Raw genomic sequence first — 24,723 nt, 5'->3', positions numbered from 1 at the left:
TGCTCCGGTACGGAGATGTGATCGGCTGGTTGTGGAGGGCACGAGAAGAGGTAGAGGGTGGCCTAATAAGTATTGGGGAGAGGTGATCATGCAGGATATGGCGAGGCTCTAGATTTTCGAGGACATGACACTTGATAGGAAGATGTGGAGGTCGAGTATTAGGGTTGTAGGTTAGGAGGTAGTTGAGTTGTGCCTTACTTCGTACCATTATGAGACTAGCAATGTAGGGGTTTTGTTTAAGATAGTTAGTGGCAATGTTGTGTCTCACTATTTCGCTTTTCAGTGCAGGTCCTACTTACTAGCTATCGCTTTTGCTTTACATCTTTCTTCTAGATTTCATGGTGTTCCTATTTTCTTATTATTGTTGTGGTGATACTAATATTATCTCTCTTTGCTTTGCATCTTTCTTCTGGATTTCATGGTGTTACTATTTTTCCTATGATTGTTGTGGTGATACTAATATTGTCTCTTTTTGTCCTTTTGTCTTTTTGTTTTCTTGAGCCGAGTGTCTTTCGGAAACAGCCTCTCTACTCCTTTGGGGTAGGGGTAAGGTCTGCGTACACACTACCCTCCACATACCTCATTAGTAGATTTTACTGGGTTGTTGTTGTTGTTGGACATAAGAATTGTAAAAGTCCAAAAAAAAAAGTGAAAAAAAATTTCAAGTGAAAATGGTATTTGAAAATTAGAGTTGTGTTTGGACATGAATATAATTTTGGGTTGTTTTGAAGTTTTATAAGTAATCTGAGTGAAAATTTTGAAAAAAATAGTTTTTTGGAGTTTTTCAAAATTTCGAAAAATTCCAAAATGTATCTTCAAGTGAAAATTGGAAATTTTATGAACAAACGCTGATTTCGAAAAAAGTAAAAAAAAAAAAAAGAAAAAAAAGAAAAAATTTCTTATGTCTAAATGAATATATTTTCAAGTGAAAATTGAAAATTTTATGATCAAACGCTGATTTCGAAAAAACGTGAAAAATTTTCGAAAAAAACGAAAAATTTCTTATGTCCAAATGGGCTCTTAATGTTTGTTATCCATTTTAAAACCTGACTAATTCAATTTTGCATTAGAAAGTCCTATTTTGAGTTCCAACTAAAACCGGATTCACATCGAAGAGTCTCACTTTGGGGGAGTAACATATTATGTATCAAGTGCGACTTCATACTATTGTTCAAACACGAAACCTTCAATGATGAAAAATTACTTATTATTCTGCCATCAATTTCAGTTACGAGTTCGGCTGAATTTAAAATTTAACAACTTAAATATACTAGAATTTCAAATTCATAAATTTTAAATGTTGGCTCCAGAGTGTTAGCTTTTCGCTTTCAATTATTTGATTGTATTTTGTCCCAAACACAAGAGTCTGAATCGACATGTGGGACACCACAGTCTCCAACCTGTATCTCATGCTTTCAGTTTCAGATTATTAATGTAATAAATTAATTAATTATTTAAGGAAAAAACTCCATCTTTTCCACTATCCACTTTATCCAAAGATTCGCCTTCAACCTAATATTTTTTTAAATTAATGATAATGGTCTGCCAAACATTCAGACGAAATGTTGACCATTGGATTAAAGAAAATGGAAACGGATTAAATTGCTATGTACTATTTAATTTATCAATTTTGTTAGATTTTTAAATTTAGGACTCTGTCCAATTCATTTTATGTAACACAATCATTATCTAGAGAGTCAAAAAGATTTTCTTTAATTATAATTTTTCATATGTCTTTTTAAAAATTTTGAATTGTTAATTATTACGACATATAATATTTTTTACGTAGTTTCTAAATATGTAAATTATATTTTAAAAAATTGAAGATTCTATGTACCAATTCAGATAAAAAAAACTAAATAGTTTGACCCTCGTACTCCCAACTGTGGCATATAAAGCAGCACGGAAAGAGTATTATCTTCATTGATAGGAAACATCTCGTTTAGTACTTGACCCTTAACGGAGCCCTAAAATAAGAGGTAATTAAACCATAGCCAAAAGTCAAGAGATAAATATGAATCTTTTTTCTCTAAGAATTTGAACACGTAAAATCCGTCGACGTTACGTAAGAACTCCGTTAATGGAAAGGACAAATACAAGACAATTTGCTACTTGGATCAAAAGTGTTATGTAGGGGCGTATCTAGATTAAGGAGCGTGGGTTCACTTGAATTCATGTGTCTCCCCCTAAATCATGTATAATAATATTATATTTTTTCAAAAATACTTAAATATGTGTGAGCACACGCATGCTCAAAGACTCCTATGATGCAATAATTATTTGGTGCACCTCTACAAGTGAAATTAACGGTTCAAATCCTACTCGGGACGACCATTTTCGGCATGGAGTATAGATATATATGTTAAAATCACTAAAATTTCAAAAAGAATATAATTTTGAACTTATAATTTTTAAAAATGTGGTGGGTTCAAGGTAAAAAACTAAAGTTAAACCCATTAAATGTGAATTCTAAACCATCTCTTCACAATAATGTATCAATCCTGTTGAAATTCTGGATCCGCCTCTAATATTATAAATGGCAAAACTGAACAATTTCAAATAATTATTTGAGTAACTTCCAAGTGTGCACTCAAATGCTACCCAAGAAAGTAGTATTGTTGAGGCAACCAAATCGTCTGAACTTGAATGCAGCTGAAATGGTACGGTAGGCAACGCCATTTCTAAGAATTTTGTAAAATGAGTTCAACTTATATACAATATTAGTGAAAAAAATAAGTCTATTTTAGAAACTCAACAGCATCGATCATATAAAAAGACCAATTTTCCATCACTACATTGATATGTGATTCAACCGATTTTATCTTCTTAAGAAAAGGACGAAGTAACAATTTGATGTACGAAATTGGAATTAGAATTGCTGCGTGACCATATCCATGATTCAAACGTCGAATTGTTACTTTATCTGCATACAAATACATTTTCTATCTTCAATTCAAGTATATATACTTTTAAATTTTTAAAAAAATATGTGCGCATCTATTTACACACTCACTATCAACTTACAGACTTTTAATTTTGGATCCACTACCAACTATTACTAATCTATGAAATAAAAGTGGAATACCACGTCATCATGTTGCCTCTTTCTTTTTCATTTTTTTCTACTTGTTTTGGAATAATCTCTAAGTGACTCAACAAGCATAATCCAAAGCATATAATTATGAGAAGAACACAGCGTGACGAAGCTGAAGAAACAAAGCACTATTGAAGCATGGATTTGTTTAATGGGTGTACAGTCTAACAACATTGTTTGTAGGGTGATTATTTATTATATTGTATCGTATTTGTTATTATAAATACAATGTTTGTTTTTATTGTAATTCAAATTTTATTATCGTATTGTTAAATTTATTGCTACGTAACGACAAAAAGTGTCACTTCATGTAACGATTGATTTGGTGTAATCGTGTCGTTACCTTATTTTTTTCTCTCATCTGGCTCTTTCTTATTATTAAATAATTCTATTTTATTCTGTATCCTACTTTCTTATGTAATAATTCTACGAGGTTTTAGGTCTTAATGGCCTTTTACAATGTTAAATTTAAGAAAATGTCCTTTTTAGATCTCTTACGTGTAAAAGAAAGATCTCTTATGTGTAAAAACAAATCTCTCATGTATAAAAAAAAAAAGAGATGGGGTCATAAAACAAAATACAAGTTTGTAATGGGCCACAAAACAAATTGACCATAATTCTAACAGTCTAAGCCTAAAGACTGTAGACTGAGGGCCGTGGCAACTAAATGGAATTAGTGAAACACAAACACTATTCAGACTGAAAGCCAAAAGCCATAATCATGTTTTCAAATAGAAAAAACAAGTTTCATAAGTTCCACAATCACGCTTGAGTAAATTTGAAGTTTTTCACTTGGACTTGCTAAACTTTGATAATTTACTAGTTTCCTCGTTGCAGATAAATAGTTGCAACTTGAAAGAAAAACAACTAAATTCAAATCATTCTGGATTATGACAGAAAGCAAAGTTCAGTAAACTTCATCCTCAGTCATCACCAAGGTCAAATGATATGTAGTTTCATGCACAGGTACTACTGCGCGCACATTTGTGAGAATCAAACCCCGGGGCTACCTTCTATTGGATCACAAAGCCATTACTGAAATGGTAAATCTTTCTCGCGTTTGTGATTTTTGAAGTGATGAATCCTTTTCTTCAGACAGTCAGCAACTGCACTGGAATGAATAATACCACCCATGATACAGCACCAACAGGACAATAGCCAATTCCACATAGAAACTTCAATTGAAGAGCTCTGTATTCACCCAATCCCTGACAATATAAGAGCAAAAGCAGAAAACACGCGCCTCTTAGAAGAATGCAGATATTGGCGAGTTCAATCAGTCTACAGTGTAAAGCTCTTACTTGCTAATGTCATCGAGGTGGTCATCGAAATCTATAATATCCTTCCATTTCCCTGATGAGATGTAATCTAGAAGGACTATATTTGCTGATGGCTCTTTAATTTTCAAACGGATGCTTCCATCTGATCCCACTAGTTTCCAACTCCTAGATCCATCCTTGGAGTAAAGCTAAACAAAAAGGCATACATTAAAAGAACCACTTTAGAGGCACCGAAAACTCTTTGAGGACATAATTACAACGTTAGCAAGAGGATCATAGTATACTAGCAGGACAAGTAAATGATAAAGACACAAATAACTATCAAGAAAAACTTGAAATTTATGGGGAACCAAAACCACTGTGGAGTATAAATGAAGACCACTCTATTGCTTGTATTACATGAAAATTGGACACATAGGGAAAAAGAGATACTATTAAGATTTGCATAGGGACAGAGCAATATCAAAAAGATGGAGAACACGTTAAATCGACACCATAGAGTGTCTCAATACTAATCATTAACTAACAAAAGCCAACAAAAAAAACAATTCATTGGGAAGACAAATTAGTGAACTGGTTGCCGCGAATATATTTAATTGCAAGGTATGGTAAAGCATAAAATTTGTGAGCTCAATTTTACTTATTTCACCAAGGATTCCTAAACTATGCTAAAACAAATGGAAAATGTAAATGTAATGAAATCTAAAGCTTGAGTTTCCGGGCAAAGACCTAAAAGAATTTTTAGGACTCTTTAGCAGGAAACTTTAAGCTACTCAACCCAGACCATTCTCTATTTTCACATGCAGATAAAACCACCTCAAGACTTAATTCTAGGAATCAAAATTAGAAGGCAATTTTCAAGAATTCATGAATGATTGAAGAAACTTTCTTCTCCTATGCTACCTAGCATGATGAGGTCCACCTCAAATTCAAATTCCAAATCCTCAAACAACCTAGGTGGGTTGAAACAAAGTCCATGTGGAGACGGTCAGACAGGAAATATCATGCCAAGGGTCTAGCTATCCAAATATCATTGTTCCACTGAACTTCAAATAATCCAGTTTCTTCATCGATAAGCATATGTTAACCATGGAGACACAAACAAACATTTTGACTTTGAGAGGAAGAGAAAAATAAAGGTTTTTGCATATCAAGGAAGATATAATGTGATTGCTTACTTGAACTGGGCAACTAGCATGGGTGCCTCTTTTTATTGGTACATTACTTTAGCAGTTAAATTCAAAATCTTCAACAAAAAATGAGCTAACATCCAATTATTATTAAGCATGTGATCAAATGAGCCATGACACAGAACAACGTTCCTGCAGATTAAGTCTTGTGAGCACGTAATTTTTGCCCTAATATAAAATTACTCCTAAAAAAATCCAAAAATAGCTTTAAATTATTTTTACTTAGTTAGCTTTGTACGTATTCATGTTTGATACATTTTTAAGTTGCATTTTAAATCCTAAAGAAAATACAAAAATATTTTGAATTTTTACATTTTATAATTAATTGCATTTGTAAAACACTAAAATACCAAAAAATAAATTAGTAACTCTACATGCATTTTTAGGCTAGTTAATTAATTAGGTCATTAGCCAATTAATGAGTAAAATATATATAATAGTTTAGCCACACAAATTGGTTTAGTCAAGCCCACGCCTTTAGAAGCCCAATTTCCATGACCCACCTGGATCCCCCCTCTTTAAAACACCCATTTTCCCAAACCCTAAAAGGGAGAAGAGACCAAATTAGACCTCTCCCCTAGAGAAAAACAAAAAACGGCGCCTCCCCCTTCAGATCTTCTTTCTCTCAAAATTAAAAAGACATACCCCCACACAGAGGGAGAGAGAACTCATCTAGACATTAAAACCGGAAAAAGAGGTCCAAGAATCTTTTCGAGAAAATTAAGAAGAATTTCCAACAATGTCATTGAACCTAAAGTCAGTAAACTCCAGGAATCAAAAAAAGATAAGCTGACAAAATGTGGGGAACGAATCGGAATATGAATTCGGTTTCTGCCTTTCCTCAAATTGTCCTCAGTTCAATGGGAATCGATTGAGTTGAGATCTCAATTTGGTCGATATTTCATTTCTGCTGCTAGAAATGGTTTTGGTCTCATTTGCTGTTTCAAGTAGTTGTAGTTATTTCTTCTCCAAAGCCAGAGATTTATTTTCCTTTTGTCTGCAACCAAGTATTAAATCAAGACTGCAAGCCTTTGGATCAGTCTAAGTATTGAGCTCATTTATTTTGTAATAAAATATGGATTGGTGCATTAACATGTTTGATTTTCTCCATGACTATGTTTGTTTGGCTTGAATCATGATCAATAGGTTCTGTTCCTAGAGTAATGAATTAATTGTGTGCTTAGTTTACAATAGTACAATTGCTCTAGTTATTCGATTTCCTGCTTGTTAACAGTATATATATTGGAGAATGGAATTGGAAGTGGCCTACTACTGACATTTTGCTAATTTCTTCTTTGCTGTAAATGTTGAAGCTAAAAATGAATGAATAAGTTAAAACAAAAGGCACGAGGGGTATAAGTCCATTAGTTGATATTTAGTTTGTTGTACTGTTGTTTGATTTGAAAGAATAACATACCAGTTAATAAAGTTGGTTGTGATGTAAGAATCGACAGTCAATCTTTGTAATGAAGCAATATTAATAACGTTAAAATTTGTTTATCATGTTTGAAATGATTCTTTGTTAAATTCATTTTCTCCTGAGGCATGTGAATCAATTTGGAAGGTTGTTTTGCGTATTCAAAAGCAATGAATCATCCTCATAAACCAGTAAATTGAAATGAGAAAACCATTTTCTGTTGGATAAAATCTTATGGAACATTGACACAGAATTTTGTGATTTTCTTGGATAGATTGTACGAATAATTTATTAGTAATGAATTCAGTTGTAACGTATTTGGTTATACTGACATTTAGTAGTTAAAGTCACACACCTTCACATTTGATCTCAAACCTTGGGAAAAATTAAGCAACTTATAAACATTCGTAGCTTGCTTTAGGCGTGAGTAATAAATCATCGTGAATATGGGTACGGTTCCCGTGGCATAGTCATGATACATAAATTCCAATTCGAGTGTGCGTTTCACGTGACTCGACCAGAACTTCAAACAATAATAAAAATAAGCATGTCGTCAATCGCGGGTGCATTTCATGTGGCGCGGTTTGCGACGTGTGCCAAAACGACAAGTGTACGACATCGTGACTTTTCCGGAAATAATTAAAAGCGGTTAAAAAGTAAAAATGCACAATAGGCTTTAAATATGTAATAAATCAGATAATTAGGCCAAGTATTAATTGTTAAGCGACCTTGCTAAAACCACAGAACTCGGGAGTGCCTCACACCTTCTCCCGGGTTAACAGAATTCCTTACCCGGTCTTCTGTGTTCGCAGACCAGAAATAGAGTCAAATTTCCTCGATTTGGGATTTAAAATAAACCGGTGACTTGGGATACCATAAATTATTCCAAGTGGCGACTCTGAAATAAATAAATAATCTCATTTCGATTCATGTCACTTAAATTGGAAAAACTCCCTATCCCACTGCGGAAAAAGGAGGTGTGACAGTTCTGGCGACTCTGCTGAGGACAAGAACCCAGAATATCTGGTTCAGGGTTCAAAATTCGAGCTTAGAATAATTGTGATACTTGGTTTTGTTTATAATCTGATTTTTACGTGTTTGAGCCTAATGTGCTAAATGTCGCTTTTAACCATTTGAACTGTTTATAAATTGCTACGAAACCCTCCTTCTCTCTGAGTCTTCTAAATCTTCTGGGGAGCGTGCGCTTCGCGTGGCTTCTTTTCTGTTAGAGTCATATCCTAATCTTAGAACGAGGTTCGGACAAGTTGCAAAGCCGGTGAAGCTTCTGTATTCCCGGTACGCTGCCCCCGCTCGGCTCGAGTTGTCCGCTCGGGTAAGCCAGGTCTAGAACAATACACCCAGGATTTAAGCTTAGAATAACACAGCCTCATGCCGGATCCCTAGTAGGTACGTTTGCTTGCATCACGTGCATTTGACTTAGGGGACTCAACACAGGGACTGAGTCCGTCTAGGATAGGTGTACCCAAAATTAAAGGACCATCCTGATGCATTCTTTACGTGCTACTTGTGCATTAATTTGCTTGGCTTGTATGTTGACCGGCTTCTTGAGTTAGAAAATAAAAATAAAAAACAATAGAAGAGAAAAACCAAAGAGTGAGGTAGGATAGAAAAACGCCTGGTTTTGACAATCCCGGTATTCAAAAAAACTCTGTCAAAATTTCAATAATAAAGAGAGAAAAGCATTTCAAAACAAATCATATTTGTCTGTGCATCAAAATTGATCGAACTACGCGGGTTTGATTCTCACCGGATGTGAGATACGTAGGCAACCCTCATCGAGTACGGCCTCGTTTTTGCAAAAATAACCAAAAAATGCATCATTTTGTCAAAAATAAATTTAGGGGATGCCATTTTCTGTCCAAATAGCCAGGAACGTCCCGACGGGACGCCGAAAGGCTTGTTTTGCAAAAATAGCCACCTATGGCTCTTTTCCTAATTTTGACCACTTAGCAAGCACAATTTTAAAATCTTCATTTCTGAAGGGAGGGCCGTATTTGCAAAGGTGGCCTTGAGTTGTTTGAGTTTTATTTTGCAAAAAAAAAAAAACTTTCTTTTGGGTTCAAAAATCAAAAATCACTTGTTTTTAACCAGTCGCCTTAAATAAAAATGTGCAGGATGAGCACTGTTGAAAATTTACCTTTTCGAGTCGTAGACGAGATTCCACATGTGGTTGAACGACCTGGGGGAGGTCGCCAAGCGTTCTGTGACAAAGGCTTTATGTGGGCTCACTGGTCTTCTAGAGATTAAACCAAGAGTTGATATAATCGAAGCTTTGATACCATTTTGGGACCCGACACACAATATTTTCTACTTCTCTGATTTCGAGTTGACCCCTACACTAGAGGAGATAGCAGGTTATGCTGGTTTCGAAGGGAAGCTAAGGCATCAATATCCAGTAGTACCAAGAACTGTAACCCCTCATAAGTTTTTGGACCTCTTGATTATTAGCCGGCAGGTTAAAGATGAAAATTTAGCCGGAGGATTCTGCACATTCCTTTTCTTATATAGCCGGTATGGGGACCCCCACGGATCTGAGGCTCCGGACACTGGTTTGAATCATCAGGGAAATAAAGACAAATGGGAAGCACGTAGGGGTTTGGCCTTTGTGGTGGCATTTTTAGGCACTCTGATATGCCCAAGGAGTGACAGACATATAGAATTGGGGCTCGCAGGAGTGGCCGACTTTATGGTCAAAAAGGCCAATGGCACTATCATACCGATGATTCTCGCAGAAATTTACCGAGCTTTAACCGTTTGTCGAGCCGGGACAAAGTTTTTTGAGGTTTGCAACTTGCTTTTACAAGTATGGTTGGTAGAACATCTTTGTCATCGCCCAGGTTACATGAACTACGGTCTGACCGGACTCAATTGCATCGAAGAATATGAAAAACGAGTAAACGGTCATGAGTTGCCAGAAGGTACTAAGGCATGGTTCGAGTATTTGGGTTCTTTAAACGCAAATCGAATTGAGTGGACTTTCGGTTGGCTCCCGGTCGACGAAGTTATTTACATGTCCGCCGGAGTGTGCTTTCTTTTATTAATGGGTCTTCGGAGTATTCAGCCATATGCCCCGCATCGGGTCTTACGCCAATTGGGAAGATACCAAACAGTCCCCTATGACGAAGATTTGAGTCCACAGGTTATTGAACTATGCCCAAAAGCCACATTTCCAGAAGAAAGGTTTCGCCTGATTTGGCACCAATGTAGGTTCCTGGAACCACAGACTCAAGTACGAGATTTGTCCATGGGTTAAGTAGGATCCAACTACGCCACATAGTATGGTAAAAGAAGTCGGGTCGATCAAGAGCCAGAACAGCCTGCCAAAAGGCCCCATGTCCAACAATTCACCGATGGAGCACGAGAGCAATGAGTTTGGTTAGCTAAAGAAAAGGAATACCGGACTACTATAAACAAACTAGAAGAACAAATTGAAAAAATCAAATTTGATAGTAGTTTGCAGGCAGCTGAAGATGAAGGGGAAAAGAAGAGGTTGGCTAGGGAAAATGAAGCCCTTCGAGCCCAAATCCAGAGAATGAAAATAGCCGCCGAGACACCGGTAAGAAGTGAGAGAGATAGAGAAAATTATAACCAACCTAAGGCGGAAAGTGCATGATTATGGTTTTGACTTGACAAAGGCCGAAAGGGACTTGTTAAATGCTCAAGCAAAGTTGGCCAAAAGTGCGGAAGAACATGCTAGATTAGCCCACCAGTTGAAACAGAAATATGACAAAGAAGTAGCAATTTTACAGAAAAAGCTGGTTGCCCTGAAAAATGAAATGGTCAAGCAAATAAATGATTTCAAGACAGAAAGAGAGCATTGCTATGCATTGATTTACCAACTACAAGAAAGCCTGCAACAGTTACAAGACCAAAACAACACAAGTGTTAGAGGCTCGGGCCCAGCAGATTGGACGTTTGCTTCAAGAAAAGGGTGTCATCAGAATGAGGATTAAAGAGATAGCTGATTATGTTGTAATGAAATGCCATGAATGTGAAGACATGACCAAGTCTATGTTTTTTGCTTCTGTAATGACATTCGTTCGACAGGTGATGGTTGACCTAGACCACCTTCAAGAAGATATTGCCTGTAGGCCCGTGCGGAGACCGGCTTATGTCCCGCAAGCCCCCGGAGTACCAGTGGAGGCTCTTATGTATTTTTGATTTTCTATTACAAGGACTTAAAAGTAGTGATGACTACAAAAGAAAAATCTACATACTCGAAATAAAGCAATAAGCAGCCTTGACAAGGATGAACAAAACTCGAGGAAAGTAAAATACAGACTCAAAAACTAACTAAAAAAATCAAAAATACATAAGAGCCTCCACTGGTACTCCGGGGGCTTGCGGGACATAAGCCGGTCTCCGCACGGGCCTACAGGCAATATCTTCTTGAAGGTGGTCTAGGTCAACCATCACCTGTCGAACGAATGTCATTACAGAAGCAAAAAACATAGACTTGGTCATGTCTTCACATTCATGGCATTTCATTACAACATAATCAGCTATCTCTTTAATCCTCATTCTGATGACACCTTTTTCTTGAAGCAAACGTCCAATCTGCTGGGCCCGAGCCTCTAACACTTGTGTTGTTTTGGTCTTGTAACTGTTGCAGGCTTTCTTGTAGTTGGTAAATCAATGCATAGCAATGCTCTCTTTCTGTCTTGAAATCATTTATTTGCTTGACCATTTCATTTTTCAGGGCAACCAGCTTTTTCTGTAAAATTGCTACTTCTTTGTCATATTTCTGTTTCAACTGGTGGGCTAATCTAGCATGTTCTTCCGCACTTTTGGCCAACTTTGCTTGAGCATTTAACAAGTCCCTTTCGGCCTTTGTCAAGTCAAAACCATAATCATGCACTTTCCGCCTTAGGTTGGTTATAATTTTCTCTATCTCTCTCACTTCTTACTGGTGTCTCGGCGGCTATTTTCATTCTCTGGATTTGGGCTCGAAGGGCTTCATTTTCCCTAGCCAACCTCTTCTTTTCCCCTTCATCTTCAGCTGCCTGCAAACTACTATCAAATTTGATTTTTTCAATTTGTTCTTCTAGTTTGTTTATAGTAGTCCGGTATTCCTTTTCTTTAGCTAACCAAACTCATTGCTCTCGTGCTCCATCGGTGAATTGTTGGACATGGGGCCTTTTGGCAGGCTGTTCTGGCTCTTGATCGACCCGACTTCTTTTACCATACTATGTGGCGTAGTTGGATCCTACTTAACCCATGGACAAATCTCGTACTTGAGTCTGTGGTTCCAGGAACCTACATTGGTGCCAAATCAGGCGAACCCTTTCTTCTGGAAATGTGGCTTTTGGGCATAGTTCAATAATCTGTGGACTCAAATCTTCGTCATAGGGGACTGTTTGGTATCTGCCCAATTGGCGTAGGACTCGATGCAGGGCATATGGCTGAATACTCCGAAGACCCATTAATAAAAGAAAGCACACTCCGGCGGACATGTAAATAACTTCATCGACCGGGAGCCAACCGAAAGTCCACTCAATTCGATTTGCGTTTAAAGAACCCAAATACTCGAACCATGCCTTAGTACCTTCTGGCAACTCATGACCGTTTACTCGTTTTTCATATTCTTCGATGCAATTGAGTCCGGTCAGACCGTAGTTCATGTAACCTGGGCGATGACAAAGATGTTCTACCAACCATACTTGTAAAAGCAAGTTGCAACCCTCAAAAAACTTTGTCCCGACTCGACAAACGGTTAAAGCTCGGTAAATTTCTGCGAGAATCATCGGTATGATAGTGCCATTGGCCTTTTTGACCATAAAGTCGGCCACTCCTACGAGCCCCAATTCTATATGTCTGTCACTCCTTGGGCATATCAGAGTGCCTAAAAATGCCACCACAAAGGCCAAACCCCTACGTGCTTCCCATTTGTCTTTATTTCCCTGATGATTCAAACCAGTGTCCGGAGCCTCAGATCCGTGGGGGTCCCCATACCGGCTGTATAAGAAACGGAATGTGCAGAATCCTCCGGCTAAATTTTCATCTTTAACCTGCCGGCTAATAATCAAGAGGTCCAAAAACTTATGAGGGGTTACAGTTCTTGGTACTACTGGATATTGATGCCTTAGCTTCCCTTCGAAACCAGCATAACCTGCTATCTCCTCTAGTGTAGGGGTCAACTCGAAATCAGAAAAGTAGAAAATATTGTGTGTCGGGTCCCAAAATGGTATCAAAGCTTCGATTATATCAACTCTTGGTTTAATCTCTAGAAGACCAGTGAGCCCACATAAAGCCTTTGTCACAGAACGCTTGGCGACCTCCCCCAGGTCGTTCAACCACATGTGGAATCTCGTCTACGACTCGAAAAGGTAAATTTTCAACAGTGCTCATCCTGCACATTTTTATTTAGCACATTAGGCTCAAACACGTAAAAATCGGATTATAAACAAAACCAAGTATCACAATTATTCTAAGCTCGAATTTTGAACCCTGAACCAGAGATTCTGGGTTCGTGTCCTCAGCAGAGTCACCAGAGCTGTCACACCTCTTTTTTCCGCAATGGGATAGGGAGTTTTTCCAATCTAAGTGACATGAATCGAAATGGGATTATTTATTTATTTCAGAGTCGCCACTTGGAATAATTTATGGTGTCCCAAGTCACCGGTTTATTTTAAATCCCAAATCGAGAAAATTTGACTCTATTTCTGGTCTGCGAACACAGAAGACCGGGTAAGGAATTCTGTTAACCCGGGAGAAGGTGTGAGGCACTCCCGAGTTCTGTGGTTTTAGCACGGTCGCTTAACAATTAATACTTGGCCTAATTATCTGATTTATTACATATTTAAAGCCTATTGTGCATTTTTACTTTTTAACCGCTTTTAATTATTTATGGAATTATTTCTGGAACAAGTCACGATGTCGTACACTTGTCGTTTTGGCACACGTCGCAAACCGCGCCACATGAAATGCACCCGCGATTGACGACATGCTTATTTTTATTATTGTTTGAAGTTCTGATCGAGTAACGTGAAACGCACACTCGAATTGAAATTTATGTATCATGACTATGCCACGGGAACCGTACCCATATTCACGATGATTTATTACTCACGCCTAAAGCAAGCTACGAATGTTTATAAGTTGCTTAATTTTTCCTAAGGTTTGAGATCAAATGTGAAGGTTTAAGAATTATGGAAAGGGAAAAAAAAATTTGTTATTGTGGAAGATGTGTGACTTTAACTACTAAATGTCAGTATAACCAAATACGTTACAATTGAATTCATTACTAATAAATTATTGGTACAATCTATCCAAGAAAATCACAAAATTCTGTGTCAATGTTCCATAAGATTTTATCCAACAGAAAATGGTTTTCTCATTTCAATTTACTGGTTTATGAGGATGATTCATTGCTTTTGAATACGCAAAACAACCTTCCGAATTGATTCACATGCCTCAGGAGAAAATGAATTTAACAAAGAATCATTTCAAACAGGAAAACATGATAAACAACTTTTAACGTTATTAATATTGCATCATTACAAAGATTGACTGTCGATTCTTACATCACAACCAACTTTATTAACTGGTATGTTATTCTTTCAAATCAAACAACAGTACAACAAACTAAATATCAACTAATAGACTTATACCCCTCGTGCCTTTTGTTTTAACTTATTCATTCATTTTTAGCTTCAACATTTACAGCAAAGAAGAAATGAGCAAAATGTCAGTAATAGGCCACTTCCAATTCCATTCTCCAATATATATACTGTTAACAAGCAGGAAATCGAATAACTAGAGCAATTGTACTACTGTAAACTAAGCACACAATTAATTCATTACTCTAGGAACAGAACCTATTGATCATGATTCAAGCCAAACAAACATAGTCATGGAGAAAATCAAACATGTTAATGCACCAATCCATATTTTATTACAAAATAAATGAGCTCAATACTTAGACAGATCCAAAGGCTTGCAGTCATGATTTAATACCTGGTTGCAGCAAAGCAGACAAAAGGAAAATAAATTTCTGGCTTTGGAGAAGAAATAGACAGAAATAAGAAACAGCTACAACTACTTGAAACAGCAACGAACAGCAAATGAGACCAAAACCACTTCTAGCAGCAGAAATGAAATATCGACCAAATTGAGATCTCAACTCAATCGATTCCCATTGAACTGAGGACGATTTGAGGAAAGGCAGAAACCGAACCCGAATTCATATTCCGATTCGTTTCCCACATTTTGTCAGCTTAGCTTTTTTTTGATTCCTGGAGTTTACTGACTTTAGGTCAATGACATTGTTGGGAATTCTTCTTAATTTTCTCGAAAAGATTCTTGGACCTCTTTTTCCGGTTTTAATGTCTAGATGAGTTCTCTCTCCCTCTGTTTCTATCTGTGTCTATGCGGCTGTGTGTGAGTATGTCTTTTTAATTTTGAGAGAAAGAAGATGGAGAGAAGATCTGAAGGGGGAGGCGTCGTTTTTGGTTTTTCTCCAAGGGAGAGGTCTAATTTGGTCTCTTCTCCCTTTTAGGGTTTGGGAAAATGGGTGTTTTAAAGAGGGGGGATCCGGTTGGGCCAGGTGGGTCATGGAAATTGGGCTTCTAAAGGGGTGGGCTTGACTAAACCAATTTGTGTGGCTAAACTATTATATATATTTTACTCATTAATTGACTAATGACCTATTTAATTAACTAGCCTAAAAATGCATGTAGAGTTACTAATATATTTTTTGATATTTTAGTGTTTTACAAATGCAATTAATTATAAAATGTAAAAATTCAAAATATTTTTGTATTTTCTTTAGGATTTAAAATGCAACTTAAAAATGTATCAAACATGAATACGTACAAAGCTAACTAAGTAAAAATATAGAAAAATAATTTAAAGCTATTTTTGGATTTTTTTAGGAGTAATTTTATATTAGGGCAAAAATTACGTGCTCACAAGTCTCACAGCTCAAAGTTGAATATTTTCAAAGTCAACAAGGTGACAACAAGTATGTGATGATAGTAGCTTTTATGATTATTCAACATTTGTGTGAACTATACTAGCTTTTATAGAAATTAAAAACAAATATGTGAATATTGTCAGATTCAACAAGGCCACAACTTGTCTCAATATAACTCATAGTCTATGCAAGCAGCAAGGCAAGAACCACAAAAATAGGTTATGTAACCAAAAATGCCTACTATTAGCACCCTAAATCTTCTGAAAGGCCAGAACAAAGTGCATGAAGACCCATTCAATCATATCTAGGTAAGCTAATTCAAGAGATCCCGAGGGAACCATAGTTCTGCTTCAGAGGATTTAGAAAAACCACCAAATTTCAGAATCTAGCACGTTAGCCATTTATTTACTGACTTCAATAACCAAAAAAACTAGCCTTCACCGAAAAGTCGCACAAGTCGAACTACAGCAAGATTGAAATAGATGAACCACCATCTGTAGAAGAATACAGATAAGATGCAGCTTTCATGGTACCTAAAGATCAGGCACCCCTAGCAACATGTGCCCTAAATCACTAACTCCTATCAGTCACAACTACAACGTTGAAAGGTATCCATTCCACTTCAATTATACATGCCGAGTAACGGAGGAGCTGGTTTTTTATTTCTATCCAAAACTAAGTGCTAATAAGAAGATTAATATTTTCATATTTGAAAGAGATAATCAGTAATGTGTCGATGATCCAAGAACCTAAGAACAACAACAAACCCAGTATAATCCCAAGAACCTAAGAATCGAAACCAAAATACTGATCCCAGAATGCTCAAAATAAAAGGTACACCTTATGTGCAAGAACATAGAATAACCCAAGATGAAAATTCCAGGGAGACCTTGACACAACAAACTCGAACTCTTTTGGATAACAAACTTTGATACAAACTAGAACTCTTCACCAGAAACCACATGTTAGATGGCAGAATGGTTACTTGTCCATCATCCGTAAAAACATTTGAGGGGAACAATTAGGAAATGATCAAAAGTAATACAGCACAAGGAAATGAGTAATTACCATCTGCAATCAAATAGAAGGAGGAAAGAAATGCTAAAATCCATGCGATTAAGCTTCAATTCAAAAAACCCAATGGCTCCATAACACTTACGTACTGACCTGCATTACAGGACTCCTGTCTTTCCCCTCTTTTGATAAAGCTTCAAACTTCTTGTTATCCAACTGAAACGATAAAACTCTAAGCTTAAGCATTTTGTTACCAACAATTCAAATATCCAAACTTTTCAACTAACATAAGAAGAACAAAGGATGTTCAGTCGACAAAAAAGTACCAGGAGCACAGCAGCTTGAGGGAAATACCGGTAGATGTGATCTGCAATATTCTTAGCAACATTTCCGAGCTCAGAATCATCAAATCTCTCATTGGCATGAAAATATCCAACAATAATTAAACCTTTATCACAATAATACTCCTCTATCTGTCCAAATAAAACAAAATTACAATCCTAAATTAAACACAGGACTTAGAGGCAGATCAAAAAGATTTTCAGTCAGCAAGTTGGAAGTATCACAATATCCACTGCTCCTTTGTGGCAATTGGTTCGAATTTCATATATATGTATACAAATTTATATATAAACACAAACACGCATATGCTCAGGGGCAGATCCAAAATTTTAAGTCAACTTAGAGTATGTATAGTTGTCGTAGAGTTTAAGTTAACTCTATTTAACAATATTGATCGATAACCTAGAATAAATGATAAATAACATATTATAACAGGTTAAATTACATACACTGGTGTGAAATTTTAATATATTGTCATCGTATATAACTTAAATCCATCGCATATGAGTTTAAGTTCTACGAACTGACAGAGCAAAAAATACAACAACAACAACAACCCCGTATAATCCCACAAGTGGGGTCTGGGAGGGTATAATGTACACAACCTTACCCCTACCCTGGCAGGGCAGAGAGACTGTTTACGATATACCCTCGGCTAAAGAAGATGAAAGAAACCCTGATAGCAAGTAATAGCAAGACAAATAATTAGAAAACTAAATCGAAGATAGCAACAGAGATACCGATAACAAGTAATAGCAAGACAATATATTTAGAAAACTAAATCCAAGGCAGCACAAGAATATGAACGAAGTACAGCCAGCAAACTACGGAATTAATGATGACAAGTAATAACAGAACAAGACATGTGAATATAGCACACTAAGGAAAAAAGGGTACCGTACTAGCACTAATACTATCGAACTATAGAAGTCAAAGAGAAACGCACGACTACCTACTAACCTTGTACCCTAATCTTCAACCTCCACACCCTTCTATAGGTGACTTAAAACGTAATTGGTGTAAAAAATTCAATACAGTGTCAAATGTGTATAAGTTAAAGGACTGACAACTTAATGAATTTATACATCATCACTGCAATTTAACATGTTCTTCATGTTACTTACCATTTATTCTAAGTTACCAATAAATGCTAAATAGAACTAACTTAAACTCTAACTTAAATCGATTGTGTGTGTGTGTGTGTGTGTATATATATATATATATATATATATATATATATATATATATATACATGTTCAAGAACAAAAATTTATATACAGTTGCAGCTGAACGCAGTGAATATTGAAATATGAAGTGTAGTGACGAACCATAATTAGGGCAATTTCGAGGGGAGGAAGGACGCCCGATTTGGGAGTGGAACAAGGGAACCGACTCCACAATTTCCACGGTGTCATCGCCGGAGACGCGGCCGAGGAGAACGCCGTTGACGGCTGAGGTTTTGTGCTTCAGCGCGTGGAGGATCAGCTTGATATAGGCGTTTTGGTGAATCCCGTACGTTGATTCGATCCCCATTACAACAAACACAAGCAGAGCAAATTCCAGTATCTGTTTTATAGTTCACATTTTTGACGTTTTTGGCGGGTTTTTGGGCCCAACCTTTTGAAACGGATAATCACTTGGGCTGTAAATTGGGCCTTATATGAAGATTGAAGGTAAAAATAGCACGGGCTAGTCAGTTTTCAGACTGGTAATTGAAAAATAGCCAGCATTTGCAAAGTCATTGAAAAATAGCCACTATTTTGCTGTAATACGGAGAGTTCCAGTTTTCAGACTGCTAATTAAAAAATAGCCAGCGTTTGCAAAGTCATTGAAAAATAGCCACTATTTTGCTGCAACACAGAGAGTTCCAGCATAATATATTGGAGATTGGTGCACATGTGTATGAACTTTCAGCATATTATGTTGGACCAGTATATTATGCTGGAACTCCAGTACATTTATGATGGAGTTCCAGCATAAATATACTGGAACTCCAGCATATTATACTGGAAGTTCACATGTAAAAAATTCGAACTCGAGTATATTATGCTGGAATATTTTCAGATTTTGAACAGTATTTTCGTTCAGATTTATCTTTACATGAAAAGTGGCTAAAATTCGATTATTTTTGAAACTGTGGCTATTTTCAATTATCACTTGTAAATCTGACTATTTTTTAATTTCACCCGAATTGAAGCCTATTCAGTGAAGGGAGAAGTGCACAAATAGCCATTTTAGGACCCCTATTTAATGAATAGCCTAAATCTATAAAGTTTTTGAAGTTTAATCGCCTCATAATCACCTTTAGACTTTGCTAACGTCGTGATTGTATTTTGTCTGACTTTAGGCCCTTGCAGAGCCTCACTTCTGAAGTTGACTTGAAGGTCCGCCGAAGAAAAAGAAACAGCAATAGCATGAGTTGTCTAAAGTTAGTTAAAATTGGCTAAATTTTAAATAGTTTTTTTTAAAACAATGTTTGTTTTAAATAGGAGTACTCAAAGTGGCTACCAGGTGTAATCTCTACCTCAATGAAAGCCCTGAAAAAAACAGTCGTCTTTCACTATTTATAGGGATTGTTACACAAATAGCCGACCAGATTCAATGTTTACTTTTTCAAGCCCATATACATAGATTATACATTAATTATACACAATTATACCTATATTATAGTACATGAATTATGCATATATTATACATCCGTCGGCTATTTTTAGTTTACGAGATTAGGTGGGCGGCTATTTAGGTTAATTCTTCTTATTTATACCAGCTTCCACACAAGAACCAACAAAAAAAATTGCAACGCTCCTCTACACATAATATACAGAACGCACCATCACATATAGCCCTCTAAACTGTCGTGGACTTCCATGAAATGAAAATGGCGGCATCATGCTCCACTTTTTGGCCATTTTTTAGAATTTTTAAACTATAATGGGGAAGGACAGCCTTGTACACAATGTATATCGCGTTCACGCAAGTTTTAGAAAAGGGTTGTACCCTAAGGGGTATGATGTAGTCAACCTACCTTGATGCAAGCGTCAAATGGTTAATTTCATGACTTGAACTAACATATAAGTCACACGATAAGTCACACGAAAATAACATTATCAATCCTTCGAGGCTCCTTTTTAAACTAAGGTGCTATTAAGTTAAACCTCTTATAGCTGAGGTCCCATTACTTGAGTTGAAGTCGTAGATACTGTTGTCAATAATTTATGGTCAGTATCTGGAAGTCTACTACACTTTCCCATTTGAGGACAGCACAATTCCTCATTGCTTCATTAACTCTGCAACTTGTGTCAGCATATTACATATTCTCCTGAAAATCAAACATTCTTTCCCTGTCAGATTCCCAACTTTCTTGGAATTTTCAGCACCTTAACTTAACATCCCATAAGTTTGAGAGAGAGAGAGAGAGAGATTGTATCTTGCTAATGGAGTTGGTACCTTACTCTGACCCCAAGACTGAATCAAGCAGCTCTAGTCCACCTTGGCAAGAAATGTTTCGATCTGCCTCAATGAAGAAAAATGACTCACAATCCAAGAACCATGGCTCCCCACAAACTCTCCCAAAAACCCCAGAAACCAAAGAGAATCAAGATCATAATTTTTTATCAGCTGAATCTCAGGTACGGTTGAAGTGTGTGATATCTCATTTAAAAGCTTAAGCTGGTAGGTAGAGTATACTTTTAATTACTTAATTATATTATGTCTCAACCAGTGGCAGAGCCACCTTAGTCTAGGGGTCCAAAAAATTACACTCTAGAGCTAGATAAAAGAATTATTTATATATATACTATATGTTGAATCCCCTTAGCTCTTCATGTGTTTACTTCTTTATATTTTGACTCCACTTCCTGGTTTGGGCGCTCCGCTCACTGGTCTCAACATGCCCCTCACACGCACAGTCAAAGCCATGATTAAAACTTATGGGTTTAGGATTCTAGTCAGTTTAAGTTAATGGGTTCTTAACTAATAATATATACATATTAAATAGATTTCTTAAGAAAATATGGAATTTGGACAAAAGTTACTGGATTCGGCTGGACCGACACCTTGGTCTCTATCTCCGCCCCTGCTCACGTGTGGGTTTGATTTTTTTTTCATGGCCACACACGTGGAAATTCTTCTTTTTAGGATGGGTGGGTGTGAGACTTTAATCTAAGACCTCAGTCCTCAGTGAGACTTTAATCTAAGACCTCTAACTTCTCTGGTACCATATTGAAGTGTCATTTTCAGTTAAAAGTTTAAGTTATTAGATATTGGACGCTTTTAATAACAAAATTATATTATATCGCAGCAGGTACGCTTGGCCCTCTATATAGCCATGGCTCATGCCGGTGTTGCATTCACAATTTTCATTCTTTATGCCGTGGGCAAATTGCTTGAAGAATATTTAAGGCCTATATTATGGGCAGTGCTTTGTTCAATACCATTACGAGGAATTCAGCAAGCCCTTGTTGCATTCTGGTCGGAACCTTTAGAACTAGGCCTTACCGAAACCATTTTGGCTGTCCCGATTGCTGTATTCAGAGTTTTCGTCGGAACCCTTGTTGATATTAGGGAAATGATTTTCAGGGTTGTTCTTAGGAGACAGAAAGGTAATGCCTCGAAGCGTAGTAGAAGTGGATTTTTTATGTTGTTAAGGTGGTTAGTTTCTTTTTGGGGTTTTGTGATGGCCTATGAGCTAATTGGTCTCTTTGGATCAGTAGCGCTTCTTGCGTTGGGATTTATGTTTCCGACTAACAGTGTGGAGTCTACTATGAATGCAGTAACATCTTTTAGGAGTCATAGCTTTCGTAGACTGTCAATATGTGCTTTCTTCACTAGAGGGATATTGAAAAGATTGAAAACTATCGTCGCAGTAGGACTGATCGTTGGGTTGAGCGTGGGTTCTTTGGGGGGTACGATTTTCTTCTCTTATGAGATTGGAGTGGAGGGAAAAGACGCTGTTATTGCGTTGAAATCCCACGTAGAAGAGAGTAATTATGCCGAGAAAATTGGTGTCAAACAATGGATGGATGAAAATGATGTCCCGGGGATGGTGGATAAGTACACTACTCAATTGTACGAGACTGTATTCGACCAGATAGATAGCTATGCTATCCAATATAATATGACCGAGTTTGTTAGTGGGATCAAACATTTTATCACAACCCCGATGAATAACTCTTTAGGGCGGTCAACAGCTTTGGCATCCCCCTCTCGATATGCTGCGAAGATCTTGAGCCTAAAAAGGAGGATTAAGGATCGTGAGTGGGGACAAATGTACACAGAAGTCGATGCAATTTTCCGGGAATTACTGATCACTAGAGAGGACTTGGTTGTTAAGGCAAAAGGATTTGCCGTTCAAGGAGCAAATGTAATGCAGGGTGTACTTGTTACTAGCACATCTCTTTTAAGTAGTAGTTTGCAGGTCATGTTTTCAATCGGGAGTTCTATACTTTCCGGAGCTGCAGGTCTTTTCAATTTTCTGTCTCAATCAATGGTGTTTTTCTGGGTACTTTATTATCTTATCACATCGGAGTCAGGAGGAGCAACAGAACAAGTAATATGTATGCTTCCAATATCACATTCGGCAAGGATTCGATGCGTGGAAGTTCTTGACAAAGCTATTTCCGGAGTTCTTTTAGCGACTGCGGAGATTGCGCTCTTTCATGGATGCTTAACTTGGCTCTTGTTCAGATTATACTCGATACACTTTTTGTACATGTCGACTGTCCTTGCATTTATCAGTCCTCTGTTTCCTATTTTCCCTACGTGGTTTTCAACTATTCCAGCAGCATTACAGTTAGTGATTGAAGGTCGGTATATATTGGCGTTCAGCTTATCCATTATTCATCTTGTGCTTATGGATTATGGTACCTCTGAAATTCAAGAGGATAACACTGGCTATAGTGTATATCTCACTGGTCTCAGCGTTATTGGTGGAATGACATTGTTTTCTTCAGCAATTGAGGTAAATAGCAAGCATCTTTGTCTCTTGAATTTCTGTCATCTCTTGAATTTCTGTCATAAATTTCCTCGCATAGTTGCATTTCTTTGGTACCATAGTCCGTATGTTGGACGCATTCTCTCCTCTTGTTCCTCTACTTGACCATGAGAAGAAAAAGTGCATAAGAGGTAGGTAAAATATAGCCCCGAGTCACCTATTCCAGTATTAGACAGAAAGGCAGCCAGGTGCACTAAGCTCCCGCTATGCGCGAGGTCCGGGAAAAAGCCGGACCACAAGGGTCTATTGTAGGCAGCCTTACCCTGCATTTCTGCAAGTGGCTGTTTCCACGGCTCGAACGCATGACCTCCTGGTCATATGGCAACAACTTTACTAGTTACGCCAAGGCTCCCTTTCCAGTATTAGACAAAAAGGAAGCTTTTAATTTCCTTTTTCTATTTCAAAAGCTGTGAAAACAACATGAAGGGAAGGACAAATAATTCCCCCGAGGAAAGAAACTCACTGCCTTCACCTACAACTTTATTCTTCACTATGTCAACCTTTAGTGTAAGTCATGCCTATGTTTTTCACGAACTGCTGATTCAATGCATAACTAGGATCCTTATATTACTCTAAGAGGGAGAGTCTGCTCGGTTTACTTTAGATGAAAATGGTGCTACCTTGAGAAGATCTCCAGCAGTTCAATAGAATACCTTAAATCTTATCTCCGATATAAATGACACTATAAAGAAGTATTAGAGAAGAAGCAAAAGAAGAGAAAAATCGTATGCATAGAGTAGTTAGCGGTGTTCTTTATGTAGTGGCACTTCAGGTGCTGTTTTTCCAAGCAAGAAAAGATAAGTCGACGATCAGCTAGCTAGCTACGAAATGTGATTTTCCTCGAACTATTAGAAAGAGAATGAGTTATCTTTTCGTTTAAAATTTTGCTTTGCTTGATATTAATTGTTCATGGTTATGTTCTGCAGGGAGCAATAATGGGGCCACTAATAACTACTATTGTGATTGGAATCAAAGATTTGTATGTTGAGTTTGTATTGGAAAGACAGAAGGAATAAGTAGAACAAATCCGTATTTCTAATACCTTCTGGAAAAGTTTTGAAGTGATCGGAAGAAATGCTGCAACTTAGCTTGATGGAGAGTGTGACAACAGCACTGAACCTTTTTCACGGATCAACGCTTGGCTTAGTTTCTCCATGTCATGGACTTTAACCGTCTTGTTCTCTGCAAATCGGTTTCAACCATCTTGTCCTCTGCAAATTGGCTCGAGGTTTATGTATGTATGCAGAATCTGTCAATTTGTGTATGTAAGTTGCTAGCTCATTGGTTACTGTATATTTATGTGTATCATTTTTCCAAATATTTGTTTGATTGTGTGAAAAGAGTTATTTATCATTTCCACTGCTTCTAACTTTTATTATTGTTGAGTATACTTTACTAATGTACATTACTAGCAGCTTGGCACTGAAGCATTTAGCCAATTCTTTCTATCGAAGAGCTT

General features: G+C 37.0%; 2 protein-coding genes across 3 annotated transcripts; one reads left to right on the top strand and one right to left on the bottom strand.

Moving 5' to 3' along the window:
* Window positions 1-3,794: 3,794 nt before the first annotated feature.
* LOC107764945 (ER membrane protein complex subunit 8/9 homolog) lies at window positions 3,795-18,832 on the bottom strand. Its single transcript, XM_075227040.1, is given in 6 exon segments — window positions 3,795-4,302; window positions 4,396-4,562; window positions 17,084-17,146; window positions 17,257-17,403; window positions 18,601-18,636; window positions 18,638-18,832. Coding segments are annotated over 6 exon segments (612 nt in total). The 5' UTR covers window positions 18,806-18,832; the 3' UTR covers window positions 3,795-4,271.
* Window positions 18,833-20,458: 1,626 nt separating this feature from the next.
* On the top strand, window positions 20,459-24,710 carry LOC107765004 (uncharacterized). 2 transcript variants are annotated; one of them, XM_016583574.2, is made up of 3 exons: window positions 20,459-20,901; window positions 21,573-23,231; window positions 24,191-24,710. In XM_016583574.2, exons 1-3 carry the CDS (start codon window positions 20,707-20,709, stop codon window positions 24,278-24,280), a joined length of 1,944 nt encoding a protein of 647 aa, XP_016439060.1. In that variant the 5' UTR covers window positions 20,459-20,706; the 3' UTR covers window positions 24,281-24,710. The 2 variants fall into 2 exon arrangements, with proteins under 2 accessions (XP_016439060.1, XP_016439067.1); XM_016583581.2 differs by having other exon boundaries at window positions 20,467-20,901; window positions 21,576-23,231.
* The last annotated feature ends 13 nt before the right edge of the window (window positions 24,711-24,723 follow it).

This window comes from Nicotiana tabacum, chromosome 12 (assembly GCF_000715075.1).
Source record: "Nicotiana tabacum cultivar K326 chromosome 12, ASM71507v2, whole genome shotgun sequence".
In the NCBI taxonomy this organism is placed as follows: Eukaryota; Viridiplantae; Streptophyta; class Magnoliopsida; order Solanales; family Solanaceae; genus Nicotiana; species Nicotiana tabacum.
The sequence above is the reverse complement of the archived record's forward strand: the minus strand, read 5'-3'. Positions and strand labels throughout refer to the sequence as shown.

What these genes read in the sequence shown, in the direction of transcription:
- LOC107765004 (XM_016583574.2), top strand. Translation starts at nt 20,707, where the DNA reads ATGGAGTTGGTACCTTACTCTGACCCCAAGACTGAATCAAGCAGCTCT. An exon ending in TTTTATCAGCTGAATCTCAG is followed by an intron (nt 20,902 to 21,572) that starts GTACGGTTGAAG and finishes ATTATATCGCAG; the next exon opens with CAGGTACGCTTGGCCCTCTA. An exon ending in TGTTTTCTTCAGCAATTGAG is followed by an intron (nt 23,232 to 24,190) that starts GTAAATAGCAAG and finishes TATGTTCTGCAG; the next exon opens with GGAGCAATAATGGGGCCACT.